Consider the following 23,530-nt stretch of genomic DNA (forward strand, 5'->3'; position numbering starts at 1 on the left):
CTGAGACAGGACCCTGGGTTCCTTGAGAGCCTCATTGCGGATCGCGACTCGGAGTGGTGGACCCTGTCATGGTCGATCAATGGACATGGAATCTATTTCTAGTGACGGAAAGGCATGGATAGAAGGAGAGGTTCATTTAATTCGGTTTGTGCGGAAGTTGCGATTATATGTAGACGCGATACCGACGCGAGTACTAACCCATGTTGTTGTTTGATGAGAGTGCATGTGTCCGAGTCGTTGACGTGACTGTGAGGGAGGTGACGTCGGAGAAGCGATAGCGCCGACGGGATTCGGCCAAGGCGACGGTTCCCTAAATTTTTGAGGCCGAGAACACGACAGCGGGCAGCTTCAGTGGATGCTTCAGACGAATGAAGGCGGTTCCTATCTCTTGGCAGCCACACTAGCAACTGTCAACTAAGTACCAAATGGTATAATTCAGATATCTCAAGCGGTGCCGGGTACGTACCTAGTTGATGTACGATCGCATGTCCTCCGCGTCCGTTCCGTAGCCTCTATGAGCCCGGGGCCGCTCCGTGCCGGTCGGTAGGAGCTGTGCCGAGCTACCTTACCTGACACGGCAGAGCTGTCAGATGTCGAGACGACAGCGAGATGGAGCGCTAGAACACACTGACAGCGGGCGCGTGGAAGGTGTGCAGAAGGCGAGAAGTAGCACAGAGGACGTCACGGTGGGGCCGCTTGATCCGTGCACCCACACGCCCTGTGACGCTAGCCTTATCCAAGCCAAGCGCGTCGAATTCGTTCTTGGTTTCTCCGAATCTTGTTCCCCACCAAGGCAGGGCAGGCGTATCCTGTACAGCCTGTAAGACGATTGGAGGGGGCCATTGGCGGGCTGCATGTTTTTTGTGAGGCATTTGCCCTGCCTGCCCTGGGAGCCAAATCTGTCAAATCTGCCAATTCACCCTCCTTGACCTCGGACCTCAAACTCCCTTTTCTCCAGTTCGAATATTTTCCTCCCTCACCCCTCGGCCGCCGCTCCTTCAATCCCTCTCCGCTCTTGTCCTTGGTCATTGGCCTACCAGTCCTTCAAAATGCTCTCCAGAAACTCCATGGTATGTTTGCTCATGCTGCTGCTGTCCTGGCTCCTGTGCTTCTGCTGCTGCAAAATCTGCCACCCGACGTCATCCCCGCTCCAAGCACGAGAAAAATCAACAACCATTCGCGTACATGACGCCCGCTTGTCAGACTTGCGCCGTGCCGCTACCTGCTACCTGCCATGCCAGCACATGCTCACGATACCTACATGGTGGACGCACGCGACTAACATGTGTCTCCCATACAGCGCCTTGCTCGGGCCGTTGCCCAGCCCACCCCCCGCCTCGCCCGCGGCTTCGCCAGCGTCCAGGACACTCCTGCGCAGACCCTCCAGTCCGATATCTTCAAGCCCACCAAGTACGGCGGCAAGTACACCGTCACCCTCATCCCTGGTGACGGTATCGGTGCCGAGGTTGCTGAGTCCGTCAAGACCGTCTTCAAGGCCGACAATGTCCCCATTACCTGGGAGCAGATTGAGGTTTCCGGTGTCCAGGACAACGCCAGCCGCACCGAGGAGGCTTTCCAGCAGGCTGTTGCCTCTCTGAGGAGGAACAAGCTCGGTCTCAAGGGTATCCTCCACACCCCCATCAGCCGCTCCGGCCACCAGAGCTTCAACGTCGCCATGCGCCAGGAGCTCGACATCTACGCCTCCATCTCGCTTGTCAAGAACATCCCCGGCCTCCAGACCCGCCACAAGGACGTCGATCTCTGCATCATCCGTGAGAACACCGAGGGTGAGTACTCCGGCCTCGAGCACCAGTCCGTCGATGGCGTCGTCGAGTCCCTCAAGATCATCACCCGCGCCAAGTCCGAGCGCATCACCAAGTTCGCCTTCCAGTTCGCCCTTGCCAACCAGCGCAAGAAGGTTACCTGCATTCACAAGGCCAACATCATGAAGCTCGCCGATGGTCTCTTCCGTGGCACCTTCAACCGCCTCGCCAAGGACTTCCCCCAGCTCGAGTGCAACGACATGATCGTCGATAACGCCTCCATGCAGTGCGTCAGCAAGCCCCAGCAGTTCGACGTCATGGTCATGCCCAACCTTTACGGTGGCATTCTCTCCAACATCGCCGCTGCCCTCGTTGGTGGCCCCGGTGTCGTTCCCGGCTGCAACATGGGCCGTGACGTCGCCGTCTTCGAGCCCGGCTGCCGTCACGTCGGTCTCGATATCCAGGGCAAGGATCAGGCCAACCCTACCGCTCTTCTCCTCAGCGGTTCCATGCTCCTCCGCCACCTCGGCCTTGATGACCACGCCAACCGCATCTCCAACGCCGTCTACGACGTCATTGCCCAGGGGTAAGTTCTACTACTGTTCCTTTGAAGAAAACACGTGCTAACCCCCTCACAGCAAGATCCGCACCCGCGATATGGGCGGCGAGGCCTCCACCCACGAGTTCACTCGCGCCATCCTCGACTCCATGGAGAACTCTCTCTAAAGATACCCCGCAACGTAGGACAAGCCTTGGCCTGAATAGAAAAAGACCATGCGTTTAATCCGACTGCATCTGCGCTCATTTCCATCTTTCGCCTTTAATTTACACTGTATAACGGCCCAGCCGCCGCCGGCTGGTTGGAGATACCACGACGGAGGTGATTATTCGTTCATGACCTGGACGAGTAGATTGGGGGAGAAGGGAGCATACACCACCACCTATCATCCCTTGTATTGTACGTAGAGTTGGCTATCCGAATTCCATTTCATTTGTCTGCTATCTATCGGCGATCTTTGGGAGGGGGGCAAATCGTGCAATTTCCGAGCAATCCGAAGCATTTACACAGAATATAGGAGTTTTTGATCTTAAAGGGGGCTTCGTCCATGGTCCCTAGGTCGACATTGAATCGTGTTCACAGTTTTCCCATCAAGTTCTACCGAGCGGTCCGCTTTAGCTCTTCCGTATCTCCATCGCCTGTACGGAGTTAGGCTTAGTGGTGGTCCTCTACCGAGGTTCGCTGGTGGAAACATGTTGTCACTTAACCCCCGTCGAGTACGCTACATACCGCTAGTCAGGTCCTTTTTAGCGCCCGGTGTCCACCGCGGCCGGCATGCAGCTAGTGCCAAGAGAAATAGGGCTCCCGGCTCCCGTCTCCCGAAGCTGAAGCAGCCCTGCGGATCGGACGACTTGTCTAGACTTTGGATGACAACAACAACAACAGATGATGAAGACATCAACACTAGGCAACAACATCGACAGACCAACAACACAATTTAGATGAAGAAGAGGGGGGCAGGCAGGAAAGCACACCGAAAATGCGGCCGTATAATCCGACGGCTGTGCCCCGAGATACCATTGATGATTACGTGGATAAATGGATAGAGCGGCTCGTTGGTCGACCTCCGTTCACTTAGTTCCCTGGGTCCGGTCGAGATGTCTGAAACCAACTACATCATCATCCCATCCATCCTGTCCATTTTCAGTCGTCTCCCGGACCGGAGAAGAGCCCAAAGGGGACAAGGACTAGATTGGACTGGATTGGATGTAATGCAGGATGAAAGGGAATTGGGTTGCATACCGCATAGCATAGCATGCCGCGCGTGCAGCGGCGCAGGCAGGGTCGCAGCAAGGCGCAGGGCGGAGATGTGCGTAGTGTGCGGACGTCAACCACTCACGGGAAGGGAGACATGAAGTGGCCCATGTAAGCAGGCAGGTAGGGTCAGCCCAGTCCCTCATGTACAAATCTGCAAGTGTAGGGCTGAAGAAGATGGCGTTCCGAAAGTTTGAAACCCTGCCTAGGACTACCTAGACCCTGACCTAACCTCCCGCATGAAGCTTGATGTTTTGGTTGTCGAGGGCTGTGCCGCTGTTGGCTGGCTGCGTGGGGATGGCGTCGTCGAGCTGAGTTGCACCACTACCTAGGTCCTAGAGGCAGAAAGGAGCTACACAGCTTCTCAGTTGATGAAATGAAAGATAGCCCCGAAGACATACCGGGATCTTCAAGGAGGATTCGTTGAATACTGCGTAGTAAGCTCGATGGCCTTTAGAGGACATGGCTCTGACCGGTTTAAAAATTCTTTGGCTGAAGACACCTCATTCGCTTTCGCAGATAAACACCAAAACAGTAATCCGGGTCGGTAGGACAAACCACCCATAAAAGTAGGTAAAATGCGGAGAAGCAAAGACATACATGGCGCTTGAAGAGAGAGAGCTGTAGGAGCCGGTAGCTGTGAGGAGCTTGCTTTAAGGAGCTGTGAAGAGCTGTGAAGATGACTGCAGGATTCGGTCGGCAAGAGCTGAGCCTCTTGTGAACCGAACGTCGGTCCTATTGCTGACGACAGACACGCCACACCGACACACCGACTCCGACTAACAACTTGTGGATGGACGCCACCACCAACCAGGCTCCGGGTGATAAATTCGAAACAAGAGACCCGAATGGGAAAACTGGTAGTGGGGAAAAAGAAACATGTTTCCCAACGAGGCTGAAGAGGGAGGTAATCGGCTGATATTGATTGACTCGTCACTTGTCTTGTTGACGGGACGCATGGCGGCGGTATAGCCGAGTGGAAGGATCATGGATCTGGGTAGGTAGGCTGGGATGACTCGGGGGGGAGATGACGACGTCTGAGTTCGGAAAGAGGTCTGTCTGCCTTGGATGTTTGGGGAGTATTTATACTGTGGGTTTTCCAGTGTCGATGGTTGCTCTTGAGACGGGAGAAGCTTTTTTATGGTATATACGACAATCAGCAGTCTTACTTTTCAATAGACCACTTAGCAAGCTGAAACTATACACAACAACAACGAACCAAGAACACCAAGACAGCGAACAGTAATCATGAGCAACGACATCAAGTTCGCCATCACGGGTGTTCCCACCACTCCCTCCAGCAATGGTAAGCTTCCCTTCCCCCCTTTTCATACATCCCACCACCATGATAGCCTATACTAACACACAAAACCCACAGGAGCCGCCCCCCTCCGCCGCGAGCTCCGCGACCTCCAAGTCAACTACCCCGAGCAATTCAACCTCTACCTCCTCGGCCTCCGCGACTTCCAAGGCCTGGACGAAGCCAAGCTAGCCTCCTACTACCAAGTCGCCGGCATCCACGGCATGCCCTTCAAACCCTGGGGCGGCGTCCCTTCCGACACGGACTGGTCCAAACCCGGCAGCAGCGGCTTCGGCGGCTACTGCACGCACTCGTCTATCTTGTTCATCACCTGGCACCGTCCCTACCTTGCTCTGTACGAGCAAGCCCTCTACGCCTCCGTGCAGGCCGTCGCCAACAAATTTCCCGTCGAAGGGGGGCTGAGAGCCAAGTACGTCGCAGCCGCCAAGGAGTTTCGGGCGCCGTACTTTGACTGGGCCAGTCAGCCTCCGAAAGGGACGCTGGCGTTTCCGGAGTCCCTCTCAGCGCGCACCATACAGGTGGTTGATGTCGATGGGAAGACCAAGGCGATCAATAACCCGCTGAACCGGTTTACTTTCCACCCTGTCAACCCTAGCCCGGGCGACTTCAGCGCGGCGTGGAGCCGATACCCGAGCACGGTCAGGTACCCGAATCGGCAGACGGGGGCGTCGCGGGATGAGCGGATTGCGCCCATCTTGGCGAACGAGCTGGCGTCGTTGAGGAATAATGTTAGTTTGTTGTTGTTGAGCTACAAGGACTTTGATGCGTTCAGCTATAACAGGTGGGATCCGAACACCAATCCGGGCGATTTCGGGAGTTTGGAGGATGTGCATAATGAGATTCATGATCGGACGGGCGGGAATGGACATATGTCGAGCCTGGAGGTGTCGGCTTTTGATCCGCTGTTTTGGTTGCATCATATGTATGTGGTCCCCCTTTTTCTTTTCTATTTTCCGATCACACATGACATGACAGGCCTCATCTCGTCTCGTTGCTGACAATATACCTTACTTTCAAGTAACGTCGACCGCCTCTGGTCCATCTGGCAAGACCTCAACCCCAACAGCTTCATGAGCCCTCGCCCAGCCCCTTACTCGACCTTCGTCGCTCAAGAGGGCGAAAGCCAGAGCAAGGACACGCCTCTGGAGCCCTTCTGGGACAGATCTACTGCCAACTTCTGGACTTCTGAGCAGGTCAAGGACAGCACCACCTTTGGATACGCTTATCCAGAGACGCAGAAGTGGAAGTACTCGTCTGTTCAAGAGTACCAGACGGCCATCAAGAAGTCTGTCACGGCGTTGTATGGTAGCAATGTGTTTGCTAACTTTGTTGATAATGTTGCCGACCGGACGCCGGCGTTGATGAAGCTGCAGGCAACTGGTGAGGAGAGCAAGAGCGCTGTCTCGGCGGCTGCTGCTCATGCAGTTGAGCTTTCCGGAGCTAAGAAGGTCGCTGCTAAAGTCCATGATGTGTTCCAGCAGGCTGAGGAGAAGGTGCAGAAGCCGGTGGTGCCTGTTGAGGAGACAAAGGCCGAGCCAAGCACGCCCGAAGGTATGATAACCCGTTCAGGCAGAAAAAGGGATTCTGAGCTGACCACTTCAACAGGCCCGATTCCAGAGAAGCTCAAGTACCTCGCCCCAGACGGCAAGTACACCGACTGGATCGTCAACGTCCGTGCCCAGAAGCACGGTCTCGGGCAATCCTTCCGTGTCATCGTCTTCCTTGGCGAGTTCAACCCCGACCCAGAGACCTGGGACCACGAGTTCAACTGCGTCGGTCGTGTGTCCGTGTTGGGACGGAGCGCCGAAACCCAGTGCGGCAAGTGCCGCAAGGACAACGCCAATGGCCTGATCGTTTCAGGTACCGTCCCCTTGACATCCGCCTTGCTGCAGGATATCGTGGGCGGCGAGCTCCAGAGCCTCAAGCCTGAGGATGTCATCCCGCATCTTCGCGCCAACTTGAAGTGGAAGGTGGCCCTCTTCAACGGCGAGGAGTACAATCTTGAAGAGGTTCCGGATCTCAAGGTTAGTGTGGCTTCGACGGAGGTGACTATCGATGAGGAAGGGTTGCCGCACTACTCTCGTCAGTATACGGTCTATCCTGAGATCACCGAAGGGAAGCCGTGCGGTCACGGCCCGGAGGATCAAATCTAAACAGGGATCCAGCATGAGAACGAAGAAAGGTGCAAGAATGTGTCCTGTGTGATGGGATCAAGAAACCGGGTATCGTTATTTCAGCCGTAAAAAATGGCAAAATCCAGAAGAAAAAAAAAGAAACGTATTTTTTCATCGCCGTAGCCACCCAAACGCCTTCCCAATGCAAAAATGAACAAGATATAACAGACAAGACCACCACCACTGTGACGCTCAGAACTGGATGCGACGCTTGCGACCAGTGTACTTGGAGGTGGCCTTGACAATCTTGCCCTTGCGCTCCATCTGTTCCTTCTTCTTGATGATCCAGCCCTTGCTGCCCTTCTTGATGTCGCCCTTGCCGCCCTTACCCTTCTTTCTCTGGTCAAGGACGTCAACACCATCCATGTTCTCAACGACGGCACTGATATCCTTGCCATTGGTAGCGTCCTTGCCGACCGTGAGGACCAGGTAAAGCTTGACGTTCTTGGTGTTGGGGTCGTCCTCGAGCAGACCGGCGCCGAAGCCAGCCTTGACGGCGGCAGCGGTGATCATTTGCTTTTGTACGTCGTTCTTGGGGTAGAACTGGCAGACGGCTCTGCCGCCACGTTTTAGCGAGGCGTAGAGGCCGTTGAAGAAGCGCGAAAGTCTGGTGGAGGGGGTGGTGTCGCTGGTTTCGGCGTTGCATAGCCACTGGATGGCACTGATGCTGATGGCGGCGTCGAAGGAACCGGCGCGGAATGGCACGCCCTGGCCGATATCTGCGAGGAAGAGATCGCCCTCGACGTCGCGCTGTAGGGCCGTGTCCAACATGGACGGGCTGATGTCCATGCCTACCCAGACGTGGGGGCCGCCCTCATCTTCGGGGACGTCCGAGAGGATCTCGCCGGAGAGACCACTGCCGCAACCGATGTCGAGGATGAAACTGGGGGACTTGAGGTCGAGGAGCTCGAGGGCACGACGGGTCATGGAGGCCTGGATATTCTGGACACGCGAGCTGCTGGTGTACTTGCGAGCTTCGGTGTCGTCATAGTGGATATCGGCCGCGCTGGTGTTGTTAGCTTTGGGGAACGAGGAGGAGTGCTTGTCGCGAGGCTGTCGCAGAGTCGTGAACCTACAGGGTATCTTCGGGGCGAGACATGTTGGGCTAGATGGATTGAGACTAAACAACGATGGAACAAGGCAATTGGCGACTGGATAGAAGAGAGAAGTGATCTATATCCAGGAATATGACAAGCAGAGGTGGAAATGCGCCGACAGCTGATGGATGGTGCTGCTGTTCAGCCTGGTCCTGCTCGTGCTGGTGCCGATGCGGGTGCTGCTGCTGGCGAGCGGTGTAGTGGGACACAAAAAAGTTTCGATGGGCCCTTTCGGATGTGGGGTTGTTCTGGGGTTTTGCCAAGGGCGATCGCTGGTGGGATTGGCGGCGGCTTATCGATAGTCTTGTCTTATCATAGAGGTACCTTAACGGCCGCCAATTCCAGCCCATGATGACATTGCCGTGTCTGTCAACTGCGGCCCCACTTTAAACGCGGTCTGTTTAATTGAACACGTCAGGGGTAGAGCAGTGACGGTCCTTGGAAATAGGGACCGGGACAGGAGCTCCATAGAAGGGGTTCTCTCCAGGTTCACCACCGCAGCCTTGAGCTTTGTCCAGAACAACATCTCCATATAACCGATTGCCATTCGACTTGACCTCCACACCACCAGCCAATTCCCATATTATGCCCGTCTAATTCCAACCAAAAACATTGTCAAGATGTGGATTCTGCCTCTTGTTGGCTATCTCGGCTCCATCGTGGGCTTCTGTTTCCTGACCTTAGCTATTGGTACGTTCTGCTCCTTGAAGCTGCTGCGGGAGACCGGCATGCATTTACTAACGAAGCACCCATTGCCTTACAGCCTCGGGTCTATACTATCTGTCCGAAGTCGTCGAAGAACATACTGTAGTTGCTAAGCGCTTCCTTACGAAACTCCTCTACACCATCATCGTCATCCAGCTTCTACTATGCCTCGTCGACCGATTCCCCTTCTTCCTGACACTGCTCAGTGTTGGCTCCCATGTCGTCTACTTGGGTAATATGCGGAGGTTCCCCTACGTCAAATTGACAGACCCGCTGTTCCTGTTGTCATGTGGTAAGCTTGGGCAAACAAGCCCCTTTCCATCGACTCTCCGTCCCATGTGCCTATGCTAACAGTGGCTGTTCCTACCAGGCCTCGTTCTTGTCAACCATTACCTGTGGTTTAAGCACTTCTCGGGTCACCAAGAGCGTGCCTACCAAAACATGACTTCGTACTACGACATGCCATCGAATGTTCCAACCTTTACCGAAATCGCGTCCTACTTCGGCATCTGCGTATGGCTGGTTCCCTTCGCTCTCTTTGTCAGCTTGTCTGCAAGTGACAATGTCCTGCCCACGATGGGTAACGAGGCCTCTTCGAGCGGTGGCGCTGGCGGCGTTGGTAGCGATGGTACAAGGGCAAGACGAGGACAGGGCCTGATTAAGTCCGTTGTGGACAACATCCTAGGAGCTGTGGGAGGAGTCACGTCCACAGTGGGCTGGAAGAAGTCCGACGATCGGCTATAGGAGGCCTAGAGAACTGTGAGAAAGAGGAGGGCCAGTTATCATTAATTGCATGTAAGTTCTCGTGTTTGGCGAATTATCAGTGTCAACCGAAAGCTAATCACATACCTAGATGGATATCGAGCAAAAACAAGCGTCTTCATCCTGCTTCGTCCTTCCCCTATCTTCATCAATCGTCCAGCGAATGAGCAGCTCTCTTATACTGTTTGACTCTGCAAAGTTCCAGGTCATCCACGCCAAGCCGCCCCTATCTCGGGTATCGCATTCTGCCGTGACGAAAAACGAAGCCGCCCTTACAAACTTACCGCCCAGTATCTGATACCTCTAGCTACTAATACAAGCCCATCGATTAAAGTGTCCGACTAGAAAAGGAGATCCACTGTCAACTCTTCCCACGCCTGGTCGCTTCGTCTATCCGGCTCGCTTCGCGGATGTTGCCACTCAGCCGCCTCGTGTCTTCTCAGCTCTCGACCTTCGGCCCGTCGCACCTCCTTCAGGATATCTTGGACGGCACTAAGATTCCGAGCCGTCAGACAATGGCAGGCCTCTCCGCTTATTGCATGGGCACACCCCAGGTGCTCGTCGTCCACATGAATGTCGGTCGCGCCAGTCAGGTCCAAGGCAGGAACCAACATGACATTCGCCATTGGCTGAAGAACCGCTAGTTCGACCATGCTTCCGAAGTCTCGCTCAGACATTGTCGAAGGGAAGCTGACATCCATAGTCAGTTCGCTATGCTGCGTCAAGAGGTCGTTAATAGGGAAGTCGCCGCCAGTCGAGACGCTGATTGTTGTGACGTCGGAAACATGCTCCCGTCGCGATCCGCTATATTCGCTGTCCGAGTCGGAGTCCGAGCTCATGCCATCTGCCCATCCGGCCCGGAGATAACCAGCAAGCTCTACGCTCGCTTCATTGGTTGTGCTGGTCCCATCTTCGTTGTCGTCGTAAACGAGGATGACCGACGTGGATTCATGGTATTCTTCCTCATTTCCCTCGTCCTCATCATAATTGATGTAGGGAGGGTAGACGACAGTCAAGGTTTCATGCCCAAGATACCAGTCGCTAGAAGCGACATGAAGGGTGTCATCATACTGGATGGTGTAGGCCATTCTTTTAGGCTTTTGGGTGCCTTTGCCACGGCCCAGAAGTAGGGGTGTTGTTGAGCTTGATCCAGTGCGGTGTCGGATGTCTTTAGGGGCTTTGAAGCAAAAGGGAGAAACCAACAAGGTCAACCCTCCGGTGAAACGGTCTTTAAAAGGCAGAACAACAAAAGCTAAGGGTTCGCCCTAATCGGCCTACCGGTAGAGGATCCCGCCTTCGATTCAACACCAGGCATCAAGCCCCGCCATTTCCCCTTCCCATCTCTCGGGATATCTTTTCCTCACGGAACGCCTAGGGCAAGCTTAGGCCTTTTGACATTCCACCATCATGGCAAACTGCATGAGTGGCGTTGTGTGGCAGACTGCTGGTAACCATACTGTAGCCAATAGCACCGCTCTACTAACGAGAAATCTGTCGTACCGTCCTGAGCACGCAATCGTGGAAAGACGGAGTTGGGGGAGGGCCTTGCCCATTGGAGGGTGATGGGCGTTAGTGATGGGTTCGGGTCTTTTCCGACACGTTAGAATCGGTATCTCGCAGCTTCTTTCATGCCTGTCTCAGATTTATAGTGGTTGAAGAATGTTTTGGCAGCAGAGGACTTCTACAAAAATCAGGGGAAACCTGGGGAACTTGAAGATATCCTCTTAGCATATGGCCAACACTGGCACTCTACCACGGAAATCTATTACATTTGCGCTGTGCCTTTCTAGCACCTCTCCAGATCAACGACAATAGCCCAAGGAAACACCACCAGGGGCAACCATAAACCCTCCTCACTCAATCTCCCAGCATGAACCATTCGAGGGCTCAATGTTCAAGAACGTCTTACTCCAACCCCACACCACAGCGGATATCATAAAACCTTCCACTCAAATAAACGACTGATATACTCTGTCATATGCCAAACTGTCATTGACCGCTTCACACCGCATGAGTCCCATGACCCCAGTCTGCAGTTCCAGTCAAAGAATGGCCGTTTTCCCTCCTGCATCTATCCGTCCGCGCAACAAGGTTGTGCGATGCAAACTCTAGGAGTAGCCTTCATAGAGAAGGTCAACAGCTATTTCCCGTCTGCCTGGAGCTTTCCCCTCACCCATCCACGGGTGGCCTAGCTGCTGGATACCCTAACTGCAGTAGTTCCAGGTCCCTTATCCCTATCTCCTGCCCTCTTAACTTCATGGAAGCCTTCTGGAAGCAATTCTATCCCTCTCTCACCGCCGGATGGGTACATGGAAAGCCTACTCTAGCTTGGTAATATCACCACGGTCGCATTCCATCTTCACACTCACGGTCATACAACTTCGACTATCCCAACTTCACTTTTGATCGTCCATTCCCCTGTCTACCATTCTTCAGCTCCATCCACATGCTCTGACGTCTTTCTTTCTTTCTCAGATCCTCTTTGAGTTCGCTATTCCATGCCACTTTCGAGGGATTCTGTCATGAAACACTGCCCCGCGGAATACCAGACACCCACCAGAACACTAGGGTACCAGAACACCACAATGTAACTGGAGATCGCGCAGGATACCGACGGGTGTTTGTGTATACATGTACCTCTTTGTGATCTGGTGTTAAAGGACCATACATGCGTTTGCTAGCTTGCTTGCTCGCCACGGTTTCTGCTGGTGCTGGTGGGTGCGCTGGTAGAGTCTCTGCGTTCTCTTGAGTATCAAGGTGGTGGATAGAACTATACCTGTCGAAGAAGGATTTGACTAGCGCTTTTCTTTCGTGGCTGCTCTCTGCTTCCTGTTTTCCTCTCGGGGTTTTTTTCTTTTTCTTTTCTTTCTTTTTTTGCTATGTTTTTGGTCGTTCTATCGCCTCTTCTTTTTCCTCCCTTTTCCTTCTATTTTCTGTTTGTTTCATTCCTATTTATTCACTGTTATATTTCTTTGGGTGTCCAGAGCTAGGAATTCTCCTTGTCACTTGCTTACTCCGGAAACACAACATGTAAAGCACAGGTTGGAGGCTCACCGGTTGCCATGTCTCTAAACAGGAATTTCATTTAAGATCGCACCGTGTACATATGCCCTCCTATGTGTTCTCTCCTCCCTTTCGTCACGTAAGCATTACCTACGGTACCCTCTACTTCATCTATACCTCAAATACGTGACTACAAGAAAGGGAACCTGCCATGCAGTCACGAAAATGACTAGAGCAGCTCCCCTCGCCGTGGCTGACGAACAATTTCCTGCTCTGTCATTCCAGGATCTAAGACAGCAAAGCCCCACACCATGTCTCTGACATCACTGCCCCACCCTAAGCCCCACTCAAGCTGACAAGCTCCTCCCAAGCTCCGTCCAAGCTCCAAATATGAGGGGTAGCTCCGACATGTAACTTCAACAACAACCACTAGTCACTTTGGCGGAGTGGTTAACGCGCTGCCCTGCTATTCGCAAGAAAGCAAGTTTAGGCAGTTCCCTCGGGAGCGTAGGTTCGAATCCTACAGGTGACGCATTCTTTTTCCGTTTTTTCTCTGCTTTTTATCAGCGGCTGTGCAGATCTTCTGCGCAGTTCGTCCCTTCTCTTTTTTTTTTTTTTTTTTTTTTTTGCTTCGTGTTGTTTTTTCGGACTAGAAAAAGTGGTGATGGGCTTGATTGCAGTCATTTGGTGTTTGTAGGCAATTGTTGTTGTGGATCATTTTGGAGTGGAACTGGCTCATCGAGTGACGACTGTGGTTCCTCTGTGTGCCTTGGTTCATATGACTGGAACGAAGGATGATGGTGGAAAGAGCCTTCGCCTTCAACTCGCCGATGATGGTGACTCAAAGACCTTTGATAGTCATCGATGCTCAGTTGCCGTAGATAGTGCTGGGAAAGGAGCTCTTCTCTTGAAGAGGCCATGGTAACTTCCAGAAAGGCATCAGAAGGCTCGAAGTTGGGGATCAAGATGCATATGAGACTTATCCCAATGAGATGACGTCCGGGGATCCGTTTCAAGGGCCAGTACGCTGGTTGCAAACCGAGAATAATGTCGAGCGGGATCAAATTGACCATGGAAATAGCGGTATGCCCTCTATAAGTGCCCATTGCTTCCTGACGTTGAGCTTAAAAGAGCCCAAGTCAAATCGGTTATATGCAGGCCTTCATGGTTTACTCGCATTGCCACGTCGTGATGCCCGATGGAGGCGGGGCCGAGAGTTGACGATAATGAGGTCGGGAATAGAGCCGCATGATATCAAAAATTTGGGGGCTACCTTGTAAAGCATAAGGCATACACTGTACCCGTTGCTGTTGCCAGGGCACACAAGAAGGAATCTGATTGTTGTAACAATCTTTTTGGAACTCCACAGGAGGCATAATGCTGTGACTCGTCGCAGCAAATGAAGAAACGACTCGATATGTTAGCATTAGCTGGAAACCAGCTGTTCTGTCCAATGTAAGGCCAAATTTGTTAGCCTGGTCCAGGTAATATGGATGCCGTGCAACCGGATAGGCCTTTCTCTTTAGTACACCCAGCCCTCGTCTCCATGCTGTAGAGATGTTGACCAAGGCTGAGAAAAAGAGTCACTTGGGATTTGGGAGCAGAAGCTGAGAGTCAAGGAAGAGAGGATGTTAGCTATTCCTAGGTATCGTACGTAAAGAAAAGCAGCATGTCGATCGAAGGCAACCATGCAACGTCAGAGTGTCTACCATACATTTTCAACTCCCAGGTCCTATGCGGCATCATCATCATACTGTACCCATCAAATCCGAACAGGAACGGAGTCCCTCCGAGCAAGCAAATGGCCCTCAGCAACCAGCGAGTTCTTGCATGGCCTTCTTCTGATAAAGTCTTCCAAATTCCTCAACGTCGACTCCGCAATCTCTGTCAAGGCCTCCTCCGTGAAGAAAGCTTGATGCCCGCAAATTAACACATTGTGGAATGTGGTCAACCGCGTCAAGTCATCGTCCTGAATGATTTGACCACTGTGATCCTGGTAGAACACGGCGCTCTCTCCCTCGTAGACATCAAGCGCGAGCCCACCCAGTTGATGATTCTTGAGGGCGTCAATGACAGCCCTGGTCTTGATCAAGCCACCGCGCGACGTGTTGACGAGCATGGCGTTCTTCTTCATCTTGGCGAGCGTCTGCTCGTTGATCATGTGCTTCGTCTGGTCTGTCAGAGGACAGTGGAGAGACACGAAGTCGCATTGCGGCAGCAGCTCGTCGAGACTGGCGTACTCGCCGTACGGCTTGAAGGCATCGGTAGGATAGGGGTCGTAGGCGATCTGCTTGCAGCCGAAGCCCTGGAGGATGCGAGCAAGGCTGATACCGATCCTGCCAGTGCCAATAATACCGACTGTCTTGCCATGGAGGTTCCGACCGAGCAGGCCATCGATGTTGAAGTTGCCCTCGCGCACGCGGTTGTAGGCTCGGTGAGTCTTGCGGTTCAGAGTCTGGATCAGGGCAATTGCAAACTCGGCGACGGCTTCGGGTGAGTACGAGGGAACGTTGGCGACGAAGAAGCGTAGACGCTCAGCTTCCTCGAGATCGACATTGTTGTAGCCGGCGCAGCGGAGGAGGATGGCTCGTACGCCTTCTTGGCGGAGAGCCTGCAGGACAGGCGCATTAAGCGTGTCATTGACGAAGACACAGACGGCAGTGGCACCGACCGCAAGAGGGACAGTCTCAACAGAGAGAGGGAAGTCGTGGAAAACGAGCTCGATGCGAGGAGCTTGGGAGCCTTCCACTTGGCCGTAGCGGGTAGCAAGTAGTTGGGAAAGATATTCCCTGTCGTAAGGCTTCGCGCTGAAAACGGCCACTTTCATGGTGGTAGCCCCCGCTGTGGGTGTCGACGTAGTGGTTGGAGAAGTGCTGGGATAGTGGGGGAGGCTAGCGCCTGATAGTGCGCTTTACGGGCAACTCTATTTCGAGGTCAAAGGATGAACTGTGATACCAGGAGAGAGATGCGGTTGAGGAGTGTAGCAATGCCCAGTGTAAGAAGAGATCGTAAGAGAGAGATTGTATCAGCGTAGAAGTACTGTGGTTGCGAGCAAAAGTAAAACCCCCCTTCAGGTTGTCAGGTTTCTGGCACGGACCACTCACTACGAGCAAAGCGTCGTGCGCTTCCCGTGATGCCTCATCGCTGTTATCAGAAGCCACTGCCCATCCGCTGAACCACTAACATTTTTCTTTCAGGAGCTCCCGGCCAAGACGCCATTGACGTTTTGCTTGCGAAGCGTCGTGGGGGTTTGTCTGCCAGTGACTGCAATCGCCATGAACCTGCTGAAGAAATAGCGATCCATGTTCGGGTTGGGGATTACAAGGGGAAGAGCACTCGGGGCAAACACGTCATTTCCGCCCTTGAAACGAAGTAACAAACTCAAATTGGAAAACATCCGGATTTGAAACGAAACATCTTGTTTCCATCTACCTCGGACTGCTCCAAACGTTTACTGTGCTGTGCCTGAAGCACGATACCCCTGGGACTCTGGGGTGATCTGCACTAAATTTAGCGAGTGGGAGCTAGCTGGGGGCAGAACGGTGCTTCCCGTTGCCGACCCGTGCAGCCCGCTTGATGACCGACATCTCGGGGGCGAAAAGATGACTTAATTACCGTACCGCGAAAATAGTAGGCAAGAGAAATGATTTGGCGATGCAAAGATCTATACCAGAAGACACGGAACCAAGCATTTTTGGAACGTTTCCGACCTGCATATGTAGGAATATGAGGGAGTGTCCCTCGGGTTCAAATGGTGCCAAGCAAGTGGAACCGGGCTCAGGGGTAAAGTCAATAAATCATTGACGGATTGTCCCGTTAAAAAATGAGAATATGGGCCTGCCCATGCTACGGCATCTGAGAATCGAAGTATGCTTTTTTCCCTGTCCATAACTCCTATCTATACCATGTATATGCCGTTTTCATCTATCCCTAACACCTAGAACGATACGTGAACTCGATAGTCCTCCCAGAACGCCTGCGCTCGAGCTGAGGGAAGTTCTTGGCGAGGCGGTTGAAGGTGCCACGGAAGAGACCATCGGCGAGCTTCATGATGTTGGCCTTGTGAATGCAGATAACCTTCTCCTCTCCTCTTTTTGTGATGCCCGTCATCGCCGCGTCAATGCCTGTTGTTCGAGCAGTCGTGGCACATGTCGCCGGGGTACTGGACACTCTCGCCGCAAGTACAGGCCTTGCAGGCGCAGATATACTGCCCGCCCTCCGCGGGGGACTGGTACTGGTAGCCGGAGGAGTCGCTCCCCCTACGGCTCTGATGGGAGCCAGAAAACCCGTCGGAGAACCCGTAGTAGGGGTCAAATGGTGCGGCCGGGGCCTTGGCCTTGTGGCTTTTCGCCTTGTTGTCTGACTTGAAGAAAGGCATTCTTGATCTTGGCAGAGACAGCTGCTCGCGTCGCTGATGGGTTTGGTCTTGGTGGTTTCGACTTTGCGAATATCTTCGAGGTCTGGTCTTGTTCTTGGGATGCCTTTTCGAGGTCTTTGAATGCTTGAATGAAGGCTTGGGAGGCTATGTCTTTCGTCGCGAAGGTTAGCGTGATACCTTCTCTGTAGGAGGGAGTAAAAGCTGTTGACCTACCTGCTGTGAACTGATGGTTGAAGATTTAACTGTCACGATGAGGATGTCAGCGACGAATGAAATGAAAGAAGTTCGAAAGTTCAGTCTGGAAGCGGGGTCTTTATCAGATGTCGGAGGTCAGCTCTTCCTCAGAATCATCTCAACTTTCTAAGTGCAAGGCTGCCAGTCTGTTACAGATTCAGCAGCAAGCGTTAAACCGTTTCAAACATCCAACATCTGGCAGATGTTAAATTAAGGTTAAGGTCAGGCGTCAACAGGTCTCCACTCTCTCATTTTTGTGATATAAGAACGTGTGTATAAGGCTGATTTGCGAAGTCCCAATCTCGTTGAAAGTTGGGGCTTTTACTGGAGCCAACACAGTAGAAGGCGTCCCGGACGAGGCAGAAGGCACTGGGCGGTGAAAGCAGGGTTCCCAAGTTGAGCCGGAGACCGGTCGCGGTTGCCTTATCGTCACTTGCATGCCGAGAATGCTTACTCCTTCCTACCTTGACTGCTGAGTGGTGCAGCTGTGAATCTGAGGCGAGGCAGATTGCATGCTTGATGAAGCAGAGTCAAGCCTTCCCAGACAGATGCGTGTATTAGCATCGCTTCGTGTAAATGGAAGATATGAGTATGATTAAGAAGATTCAGCGTAGATACAGTCCCCAATATTAAGAATAATACAATGATATCCTTGCCGACGAGGCCTCCCACGGTAAGGTACCCGGCGACCGCATCAACGGTGTCAAGGACCAGGAGCGGGCCGAGGCCGGGTGAGAATGCATGTCGTTGAAAAAAGACTGGTACGGGTAGTAGCGAATATGACCCTGCCCCAACTACCGTCATCTCTTTCGGCAGCAAGGGATGGAACATGACACCTTTCTCCGAGATCACCACTGCATTTAATTTCACGCATCTCCACCCGATCTCGTTCCTTCCATTCAGAATAATTGTCCTGCAGCAGCATAACCAATGGGGATATGGGTGTGGAGGTCAGATGCAAGGAACCAGGCACCAGGGGACAAGGAGAAATGGCAAGCGCGATGATAGGACCAGTGCAAGGAAGGAACCGAATAGAGAAGACACACGGCAGGAGTGGAAAGGTGGAAGAGCAAGTGGGAGGCTCAAGAGGGAAGGAATAAACTGTCGTTAAAACACTTCCAGTCGGCGAATTCCGCCGCTCGTGCGTGGATGCATGTCGCCAGGAGTCATATCGATCGGTGAAAAATGTCGAAAAGGACAGCCTGCAGCGGCTGAGGCGCTTCAGATACAGCCAGGATGCTCATATCCAAAACTGAGCCCAATAATATGCTGAACAGTTGCGGCTATGGCTGCATGGAATCGCAAAATATTTTGTTGATTCTTTCCGACTTCTCATCCACGGACCTGAGATCCTATCAGCAAGCCGCCGGAGAAAAAAAAAAGGGGGTTACGAGGCAGGTGCATGCAGACCATCATGCAGGTTGTGACCAAAACGTGGGCAGAAATCAGGTGAAAATCCTATCAAACATGCTAAATTTGTGGCATCACCGTTGATCCTTCCAAAGAAGAACAATGAATTCGAGGAAAGTGCAAAAGGAAGGAATGTGTTTCGGGCTAGGCAAGACGTATCAAGCACAGAAACCCGTCATTTCCACCAAAGGAATAGCAAGAGCGATAACCTTCTCACAAGCGGCCACGAATCGCGATCAACGAATCCAAACACCACTTCATTTGCCACAACAGTGCTTGCGAGCCCCAACACAATGATGCGCCCGTGTTACACAGAGCAGTGTCGGGCAACACATGCCAAGAGACCACCAACACCACGATATGGTGTATCGTCCGAAAGGCAGCCCCAAGTCTATCCCCTAGTACGTTGTTATCTGACAAGGAGGGGGAATTGGAAGATGTAGTTCGTTGACCGGAAGCACACCTGGCCGGTCCCCAGTACCCCGACCCCGAAGCCAGGAAGCCGAGATATCCGACAAGGTCACTGTACGAGATGCAGAATGCACCCGACTAATGGAGTTGAGGGGTTCTTACCCATCGAGCCTATCAAGGTGGTTTTTCCTTTCCACACCCAGTAGCGTAAGTTCCCCTCGCGAATGGAGAATGGACTGCTAACAGACTCGGTGAGACGATGATTTTCTTACAAAAATAGCCCCTATACCGAGTGTGAGTATGGTCATATTCTGTACCAACGCTAACGCACTGTGGCAGCTAGGGGAATAACACCTTTAAACCCGGGAGACGTCTAGGTCGTCTCGCAAGCACAAACCTCTCAACCTTCCATTCATCGTCATCGCCCGTTCGTACTCCCCTTCTCTCAAAGAATTGAAGCACACTGAAGCAAGTCCTGGCTTTCAGAAAGTCGCACAAGCAACAGAAGAAACCACTCGCTCCGTGCGTTGCGCGGTTGCAGACGGGACACAAACACCTCTCCTCTTCTCCCAAGTTCCAGGATCAACCGTGACGATTTTGGGACATGGGACGAACTGACAAACTTCAATCCTCCTAACCAGAAGTAGCAAGACAAGTCAGTTTTGATACTGTATTACAAAAACCATCCCACTTCTTTCCGCGCCGTCCCTTCTATCCCCTCAATCTTATCCCCGTTCATACCATCCGTCCATCCTTTTGCTTCAGTCCGCTAATCACACCACCGTCACCACCAACTCACCCGCCTTCCCGTACGTGTCATCCGTTCCGTCTATCTGCCGATTGCTTCTTGTTTAGTTCGGTCCCGGCTTTCTTCCCTCCCAGAGCCAAAGCCCAATTCCAATAGCTCGGTTTTGGTAGTTGCCCGCCCGTGTATGACCCAACGGGAAACCAGTTCGTTCGATTCTTGGGACGGCTAAGGATAACGGCTTCCTCCCGTTTAGCATAGCAAGTACGGGCAGTAACGTTATTGCCGCCAATATTGGAATCAATGAACTAGAACATTCCTACCTCCACCCACCCGCTTCTCCTCGCGTCTTTATCTAGCATTGCAGGGAGCAGACGGGCAAACCGGCAGTGCCTTGCTCCGGTGATGACCGACAGACAGACAAAAGATTCAACGGTTAACAACCCGGAAGTGTCAATTGAACACATTGTCATTCATCGTTCATTGGCATTGCCCCTAACACCTGCCATGGACCTTGACCCATCGACATGGAGCCCTAGACCTAGAGCCCCAGACCCAGACAGCCTTCATAGAAACCTGGAAGGTAGTTCAATAACGTTACCAGTTCATGTCTGCGTAACATTACCTGAACTAAACAGGATCACCAAAGCGTGTCAGGCTTGACCTTGCCTTCATTGCCATGCCGTTTCTCATGCAAGTCGCGGATAGAGGGCTTGACAGATGACAGTTCATATCAGCCGCTGGGGAGGGCCTGGGAGATAGTAGGACGAGGACTTCCAGCAAGTGACGATACTTTAATGTCTATAGTCAGGTGAAATTGCACATGTGAGAAGTCTCGCCAGGATCCGTCCCTTTCATGCTGATTTCCATTGGGTTTATCATGCCATCGAAGAGTAAATACACGGCACTCCGAACTGTCCAAAATCATGATGTCAAGCCCTCCGTATCGTATCCAAACATGGTAACATCCGATTGCAACCTTGACTTGATAACCTACAGAAGTAAAAGAAAAGAAAAAATGCAACCGTAAAATGCAACCGTTACCATCCGATAAAGCACTACATGGTTCCAGCTATTGCAACCCCCACCACCACCGCCGCCTCCGCCTCTTTATAGCCAAGTAACCAAGGTCTAATAGCCTCGAGATATGGAGAACACATGATGATATCCAACGATTATAATGATCCGACTTCGACTTGTGCCCTGTCTAGATACACCAAGAGACCAACCCATTGGAAAAGACAAAAATGAAGTGAAAAGTATAGTGCCGCCTACCCTCGTAACTGTCCATACATGTGTTGACCCTTGCGGAAGCGGCTCTAACCGACCCCATCATGACATCAAGTAGACATTTTTCTCTCTCTTTCCATCAATGAACGAACGTCTGATCGATGCCCTCCCGTACAGCCCGACCATATCCAAAAGTAACCACCTCCGCCACACCACCCAAATCAAGGCACACACAACCTACCATACATACCACCCGACGACACAGATGCCAATGAACCCGTCCCTTCCTTGACTGCCCTGCCCTGCTCAAGTAGTATAATAAAAATCAGGCCTCATATCCCCCAACTTATCAATCTGCTTCTCATCCAGTCCCTCAACAAGATGATCCCTCTCGCCCCTCAACCTCTTTCCATTCTCCGCCCTCAGGAGCGTCGTCATAAGAATGGACCCGCCAAAAAGAAAGACGGCCAGGAACCCCATAACAATACCGTGTCCCGTCTTGTGGTTGGCGTAGATATTGCTGCTGATGACTCCGGACAAGTTACCCCAGCCGATGACGAAGCCCAGCACGACGCCGCGCTTGTACACGCCCTCGATGTTATTCGCCATCCAAGTAACCGTGTTGGAGATGCAGGGGTAGATACCCAAGGCACCGAGGAAGACGCCGGCGTACTGCACGGCGGGGGAGTCGGAGGCCAAAAGCATAGCGAAGCCGGCGACGCCGATGACGGAGACGACGATGTTGCAGAGCCCGCGCTGGCGGGTGCGGTCGGCGACGTAGCCGATGACCACGGTAAAAACGGCGGCGACGGCGTAGGGCGGCACCGACATGAGCTGCGACCGGACCGTCGACGTGTTCCAGCCGAGACCCTTAATGATGGCTGGGAGAAACAGCGAGAAGGCGTACAGCGGCATGTCGCAGCCCATGTAGATGACCATGCCCAGCCACATCTTCCAGTCGCGCAGGGACTGGTAAAGGTACGTCATCTGGAAGGTCTCGTGCTCGGCCGAGGCCTGCTGGTCGAGCTTGAGGCGGCGGACGACGCGGGCGCGGTCGTCTTCGGACAGGAATTTGGCCTCGTCGGGGAAGTCGTGCACCATCCAGAAGGAGATGAAGCCGAAGATGACGGTGATGAGCCCTTCGAGGATGAAGATCCAGGCCCAGCCTTTCCGGCCGCCGACGCCGTCCATGTTCTCGATGGCCGCGGCGAGCAAGCCGCCGAAGGAGCCCGAGAGCGCCGCGGCCGAGAAGAAGATGGCAGCGCGGAGGCCGAACTCGGACCGCTTGTACCAGCACGACAGGTAGTAGTTGATGCCCGGGAACAGACCGGCCTCGGCGAGGCCGAGAAACCATCTGGCTGCCATCAAACCAGACCAGTTGTAACAGAAACCCATGCCCAGCATGCTAGCACCCCAAAGAACCCTGCAATTTTTGGTCGGTCAGCATATTGCACGGAGCACAGCACCCGAGAGAAAGAAAGAAAGAAAATGTGGGAACTAACATGATAATGGGAATGAAGACAGAAGGACGGAACTTCTTCAGCATAATATTCGTAATCGGCTCAAACACGGCATACGAAACAAAGAAAATGCTGAGAGAAGCGCTGTATTGGCCATCGGTCAAGCCCAGATCCTTTTGAACACCGGCGATCTTAGCATTGCCGATGTTTGTGCGATCCAAGAAGGCGAGAAGATAGAGTAGGCATAGCTAGGAGACATATTAGATTTGCTTCAACGGTGAAAAGATGTGAATAGTATGTAGCGGCTCCGCTTACCCATGGGATGAGCATGAAATCGAGACGTCGAACGAGTTTGCGGTCCTAGAGTGAAGGTTGTTAGCATTATGTGAGGGTGGTTATTGCTGAACCTGACCAAGGTGAGTGGAGCATGAACATACAATCTCTGCCTTCTCTTCATCGGTCCGGTGAGCATCCGGATCAGGGGGAAGGTTGACGCCCTCTTCATGGGTAGAGACGCGGTGGCCTTCGACAGACGACTTTTCCTTATCTTCGGTCATGGTTGATGAGCTCTCGACGTAGTACTTCCCCTTGGATCTGAAAGAGAATATTCGGGCTGTGGTGTGGTAGAACAGAACGTGTCAGTTATGTAACCAGTGACTGGGCTTCCACGATGAGGTGCTGAGTTTTCGGGTGGTGCTGATGACGGGAGAGGTTGGAGCCTTGCACGCCGTTCGTTGTCTGTCTGAGGTTTCAAACGGCAAGATGTGATAAGAAACCGATGACTTATAACGTCCTCGGAATTGCCTCTGAAGATCTCAAAATAGGCAAAGCGGGAGAGGATATTGCACGGGAAGAAAAAAACACAAAGAATGAATGGATGAGGTGGAAGTAGAAAATCGGAAAGATTGGATGGGACGAGCTCTTATCTGCAAATTGGCACCAAAAAGGGAGGGAGGGGAAGGCAGGGAATCATGTATCATCACAACGAATCGGCAATGGAAATGATACGAATCGAGAACAATGA

At 52.7% G+C, this 23,530-nt stretch overlaps 9 protein-coding genes and 1 non-coding gene across 10 annotated transcripts; 4 read left to right on the forward strand and 6 right to left on the reverse strand.

Annotated features, from left to right (window-relative positions):
* Nucleotides 1-793: 793 nt before the first annotated feature.
* B0H65DRAFT_49246 (putative isocitrate dehydrogenase [NAD] subunit 1 mitochondrial precursor) lies at nucleotides 794-2,766 on the forward strand. The gene is made up of 3 exons (XM_062827754.1): nucleotides 794-1,070; nucleotides 1,301-2,349; nucleotides 2,402-2,766. Exons 1-3 carry the CDS (start codon nucleotides 1,050-1,052, stop codon nucleotides 2,487-2,489), a joined length of 1,158 nt encoding a protein of 385 aa, XP_062686861.1. The 5' UTR covers nucleotides 794-1,049; the 3' UTR covers nucleotides 2,490-2,766.
* A 1,929-nt stretch (nucleotides 2,767-4,695) lies between these two features.
* B0H65DRAFT_49276 (tyrosinase precursor) lies at nucleotides 4,696-7,157 on the forward strand. Its single transcript, XM_062827756.1, has 3 exons — nucleotides 4,696-4,882; nucleotides 4,955-5,819; nucleotides 5,916-7,157. Exons 1-3 carry the CDS (start codon nucleotides 4,825-4,827, stop codon nucleotides 7,048-7,050), a joined length of 2,058 nt encoding a protein of 685 aa, XP_062686862.1. The 5' UTR covers nucleotides 4,696-4,824; the 3' UTR covers nucleotides 7,051-7,157.
* B0H65DRAFT_564219 (S-adenosyl-L-methionine-dependent methyltransferase) lies at nucleotides 7,158-8,518 on the reverse strand (the record flags this gene model as incomplete). The annotated part of the gene is made up of 2 exons (XM_062830249.1): nucleotides 7,158-8,143; nucleotides 8,493-8,518. 2 exons carry the CDS (start codon nucleotides 8,516-8,518, stop codon nucleotides 7,264-7,266), a joined length of 906 nt encoding a protein of 301 aa, XP_062686863.1. The 3' UTR covers nucleotides 7,158-7,263.
* Nucleotides 8,519-8,552: 34 nt separating this feature from the next.
* B0H65DRAFT_49292 (DUF396-domain-containing protein) lies at nucleotides 8,553-9,826 on the forward strand. The gene is made up of 4 exons (XM_062827760.1): nucleotides 8,553-8,858; nucleotides 8,932-9,165; nucleotides 9,244-9,668; nucleotides 9,727-9,826. The coding sequence occupies exons 1-3, from the start codon at nucleotides 8,789-8,791 to the stop codon at nucleotides 9,615-9,617; spliced, it is 678 nt and encodes a 225-aa protein (XP_062686864.1). The 5' UTR covers nucleotides 8,553-8,788; the 3' UTR covers nucleotides 9,618-9,668; nucleotides 9,727-9,826.
* A 150-nt stretch (nucleotides 9,827-9,976) lies between these two features.
* B0H65DRAFT_505388 (uncharacterized protein) lies at nucleotides 9,977-11,894 on the reverse strand (the record flags this gene model as incomplete). Its single annotated transcript, XM_062827988.1, has 4 exons — nucleotides 9,977-10,887; nucleotides 10,914-10,968; nucleotides 11,052-11,076; nucleotides 11,881-11,894. 4 exons carry the CDS (start codon nucleotides 11,892-11,894, stop codon nucleotides 9,977-9,979), a joined length of 1,005 nt encoding a protein of 334 aa, XP_062686865.1.
* A 1,176-nt stretch (nucleotides 11,895-13,070) lies between these two features.
* B0H65DRAFT_t17 lies at nucleotides 13,071-13,170 on the forward strand. Its single transcript has one exon. It is a non-coding gene; the product is annotated as a tRNA-Ser (tRNA).
* Nucleotides 13,171-13,304: 134 nt separating this feature from the next.
* On the reverse strand, nucleotides 13,305-13,708 carry B0H65DRAFT_452170 (uncharacterized protein). Its single transcript, XM_062826087.1, has one exon. The coding sequence runs from the start codon at nucleotides 13,556-13,558 to the stop codon at nucleotides 13,319-13,321; it is 240 nt and encodes a 79-aa protein (XP_062686866.1). The 5' UTR covers nucleotides 13,559-13,708; the 3' UTR covers nucleotides 13,305-13,318.
* A 538-nt stretch (nucleotides 13,709-14,246) lies between these two features.
* Nucleotides 14,247-15,760, reverse strand: B0H65DRAFT_452171 (uncharacterized protein). Its single transcript, XM_062826088.1, has one exon. It carries the CDS (start codon nucleotides 15,463-15,465, stop codon nucleotides 14,401-14,403), a length of 1,065 nt encoding a protein of 354 aa, XP_062686867.1. The 5' UTR covers nucleotides 15,466-15,760; the 3' UTR covers nucleotides 14,247-14,400.
* An 808-nt stretch (nucleotides 15,761-16,568) lies between these two features.
* Nucleotides 16,569-17,016, reverse strand: B0H65DRAFT_544741 (uncharacterized protein; the record flags this gene model as incomplete). Its single annotated transcript, XM_062829319.1, has 2 exons — nucleotides 16,569-16,762; nucleotides 16,824-17,016. 2 exons carry the CDS (start codon nucleotides 17,014-17,016, stop codon nucleotides 16,569-16,571), a joined length of 387 nt encoding a protein of 128 aa, XP_062686868.1.
* A 4,336-nt stretch (nucleotides 17,017-21,352) lies between these two features.
* On the reverse strand, nucleotides 21,353-23,063 carry B0H65DRAFT_416044 (major facilitator superfamily domain-containing protein; the record flags this gene model as incomplete). The annotated part of the gene is made up of 4 exons (XM_062824022.1): nucleotides 21,353-22,469; nucleotides 22,549-22,754; nucleotides 22,822-22,866; nucleotides 22,944-23,063. The coding sequence occupies 4 exons, from the start codon at nucleotides 23,061-23,063 to the stop codon at nucleotides 21,353-21,355; spliced, it is 1,488 nt and encodes a 495-aa protein (XP_062686869.1).
* Nucleotides 23,064-23,530: the final 467 nt, after the last annotated feature.

Source organism: Neurospora tetraspora, assembly GCF_033439725.1.
Source record: "Neurospora tetraspora strain CBS 560.94 chromosome Unknown B0H65scaffold_1, whole genome shotgun sequence".
Taxonomy (NCBI): domain Eukaryota; kingdom Fungi; phylum Ascomycota; class Sordariomycetes; order Sordariales; family Sordariaceae; genus Neurospora; species Neurospora tetraspora.

Coding starts and splice junctions, on each gene's coding strand:
- B0H65DRAFT_49246 (XM_062827754.1), top strand. CDS start 1,050: ATGCTCTCCAGAAACTCCATG. Junction 1,071..1,300: donor TGCTCTCCAGAAACTCCATG/GTATGTTTGCTC, acceptor TCTCCCATACAG/CGCCTTGCTCGGGCCGTTGC. Junction 2,350..2,401: donor TACGACGTCATTGCCCAGGG/GTAAGTTCTACT, acceptor ACCCCCTCACAG/CAAGATCCGCACCCGCGATA.
- B0H65DRAFT_49276 (XM_062827756.1), top strand. CDS start 4,825: ATGAGCAACGACATCAAGTTCGCCATCACGGGTGTTCCCACCACTCCC. Junction 4,883..4,954: donor CACCACTCCCTCCAGCAATG/GTAAGCTTCCCT, acceptor CAAAACCCACAG/GAGCCGCCCCCCTCCGCCGC. Junction 5,820..5,915: donor CTGTTTTGGTTGCATCATAT/GTATGTGGTCCC, acceptor CTTACTTTCAAG/TAACGTCGACCGCCTCTGGT.
- B0H65DRAFT_49292 (XM_062827760.1), top strand. CDS start 8,789: ATGTGGATTCTGCCTCTTGTTGGCTATCTCGGCTCCATCGTGGGCTTC. Junction 8,859..8,931: donor TTTCCTGACCTTAGCTATTG/GTACGTTCTGCT, acceptor ATTGCCTTACAG/CCTCGGGTCTATACTATCTG. Junction 9,166..9,243: donor GCTGTTCCTGTTGTCATGTG/GTAAGCTTGGGC, acceptor TGTTCCTACCAG/GCCTCGTTCTTGTCAACCAT.
- B0H65DRAFT_452170 (XM_062826087.1), bottom strand. CDS start 13,558: ATGGCCTCTTCAAGAGAAGAGCTCCTTTCCCAGCACTATCTACGGCAA.
- B0H65DRAFT_452171 (XM_062826088.1), bottom strand. CDS start 15,465: ATGAAAGTGGCCGTTTTCAGCGCGAAGCCTTACGACAGGGAATATCTT.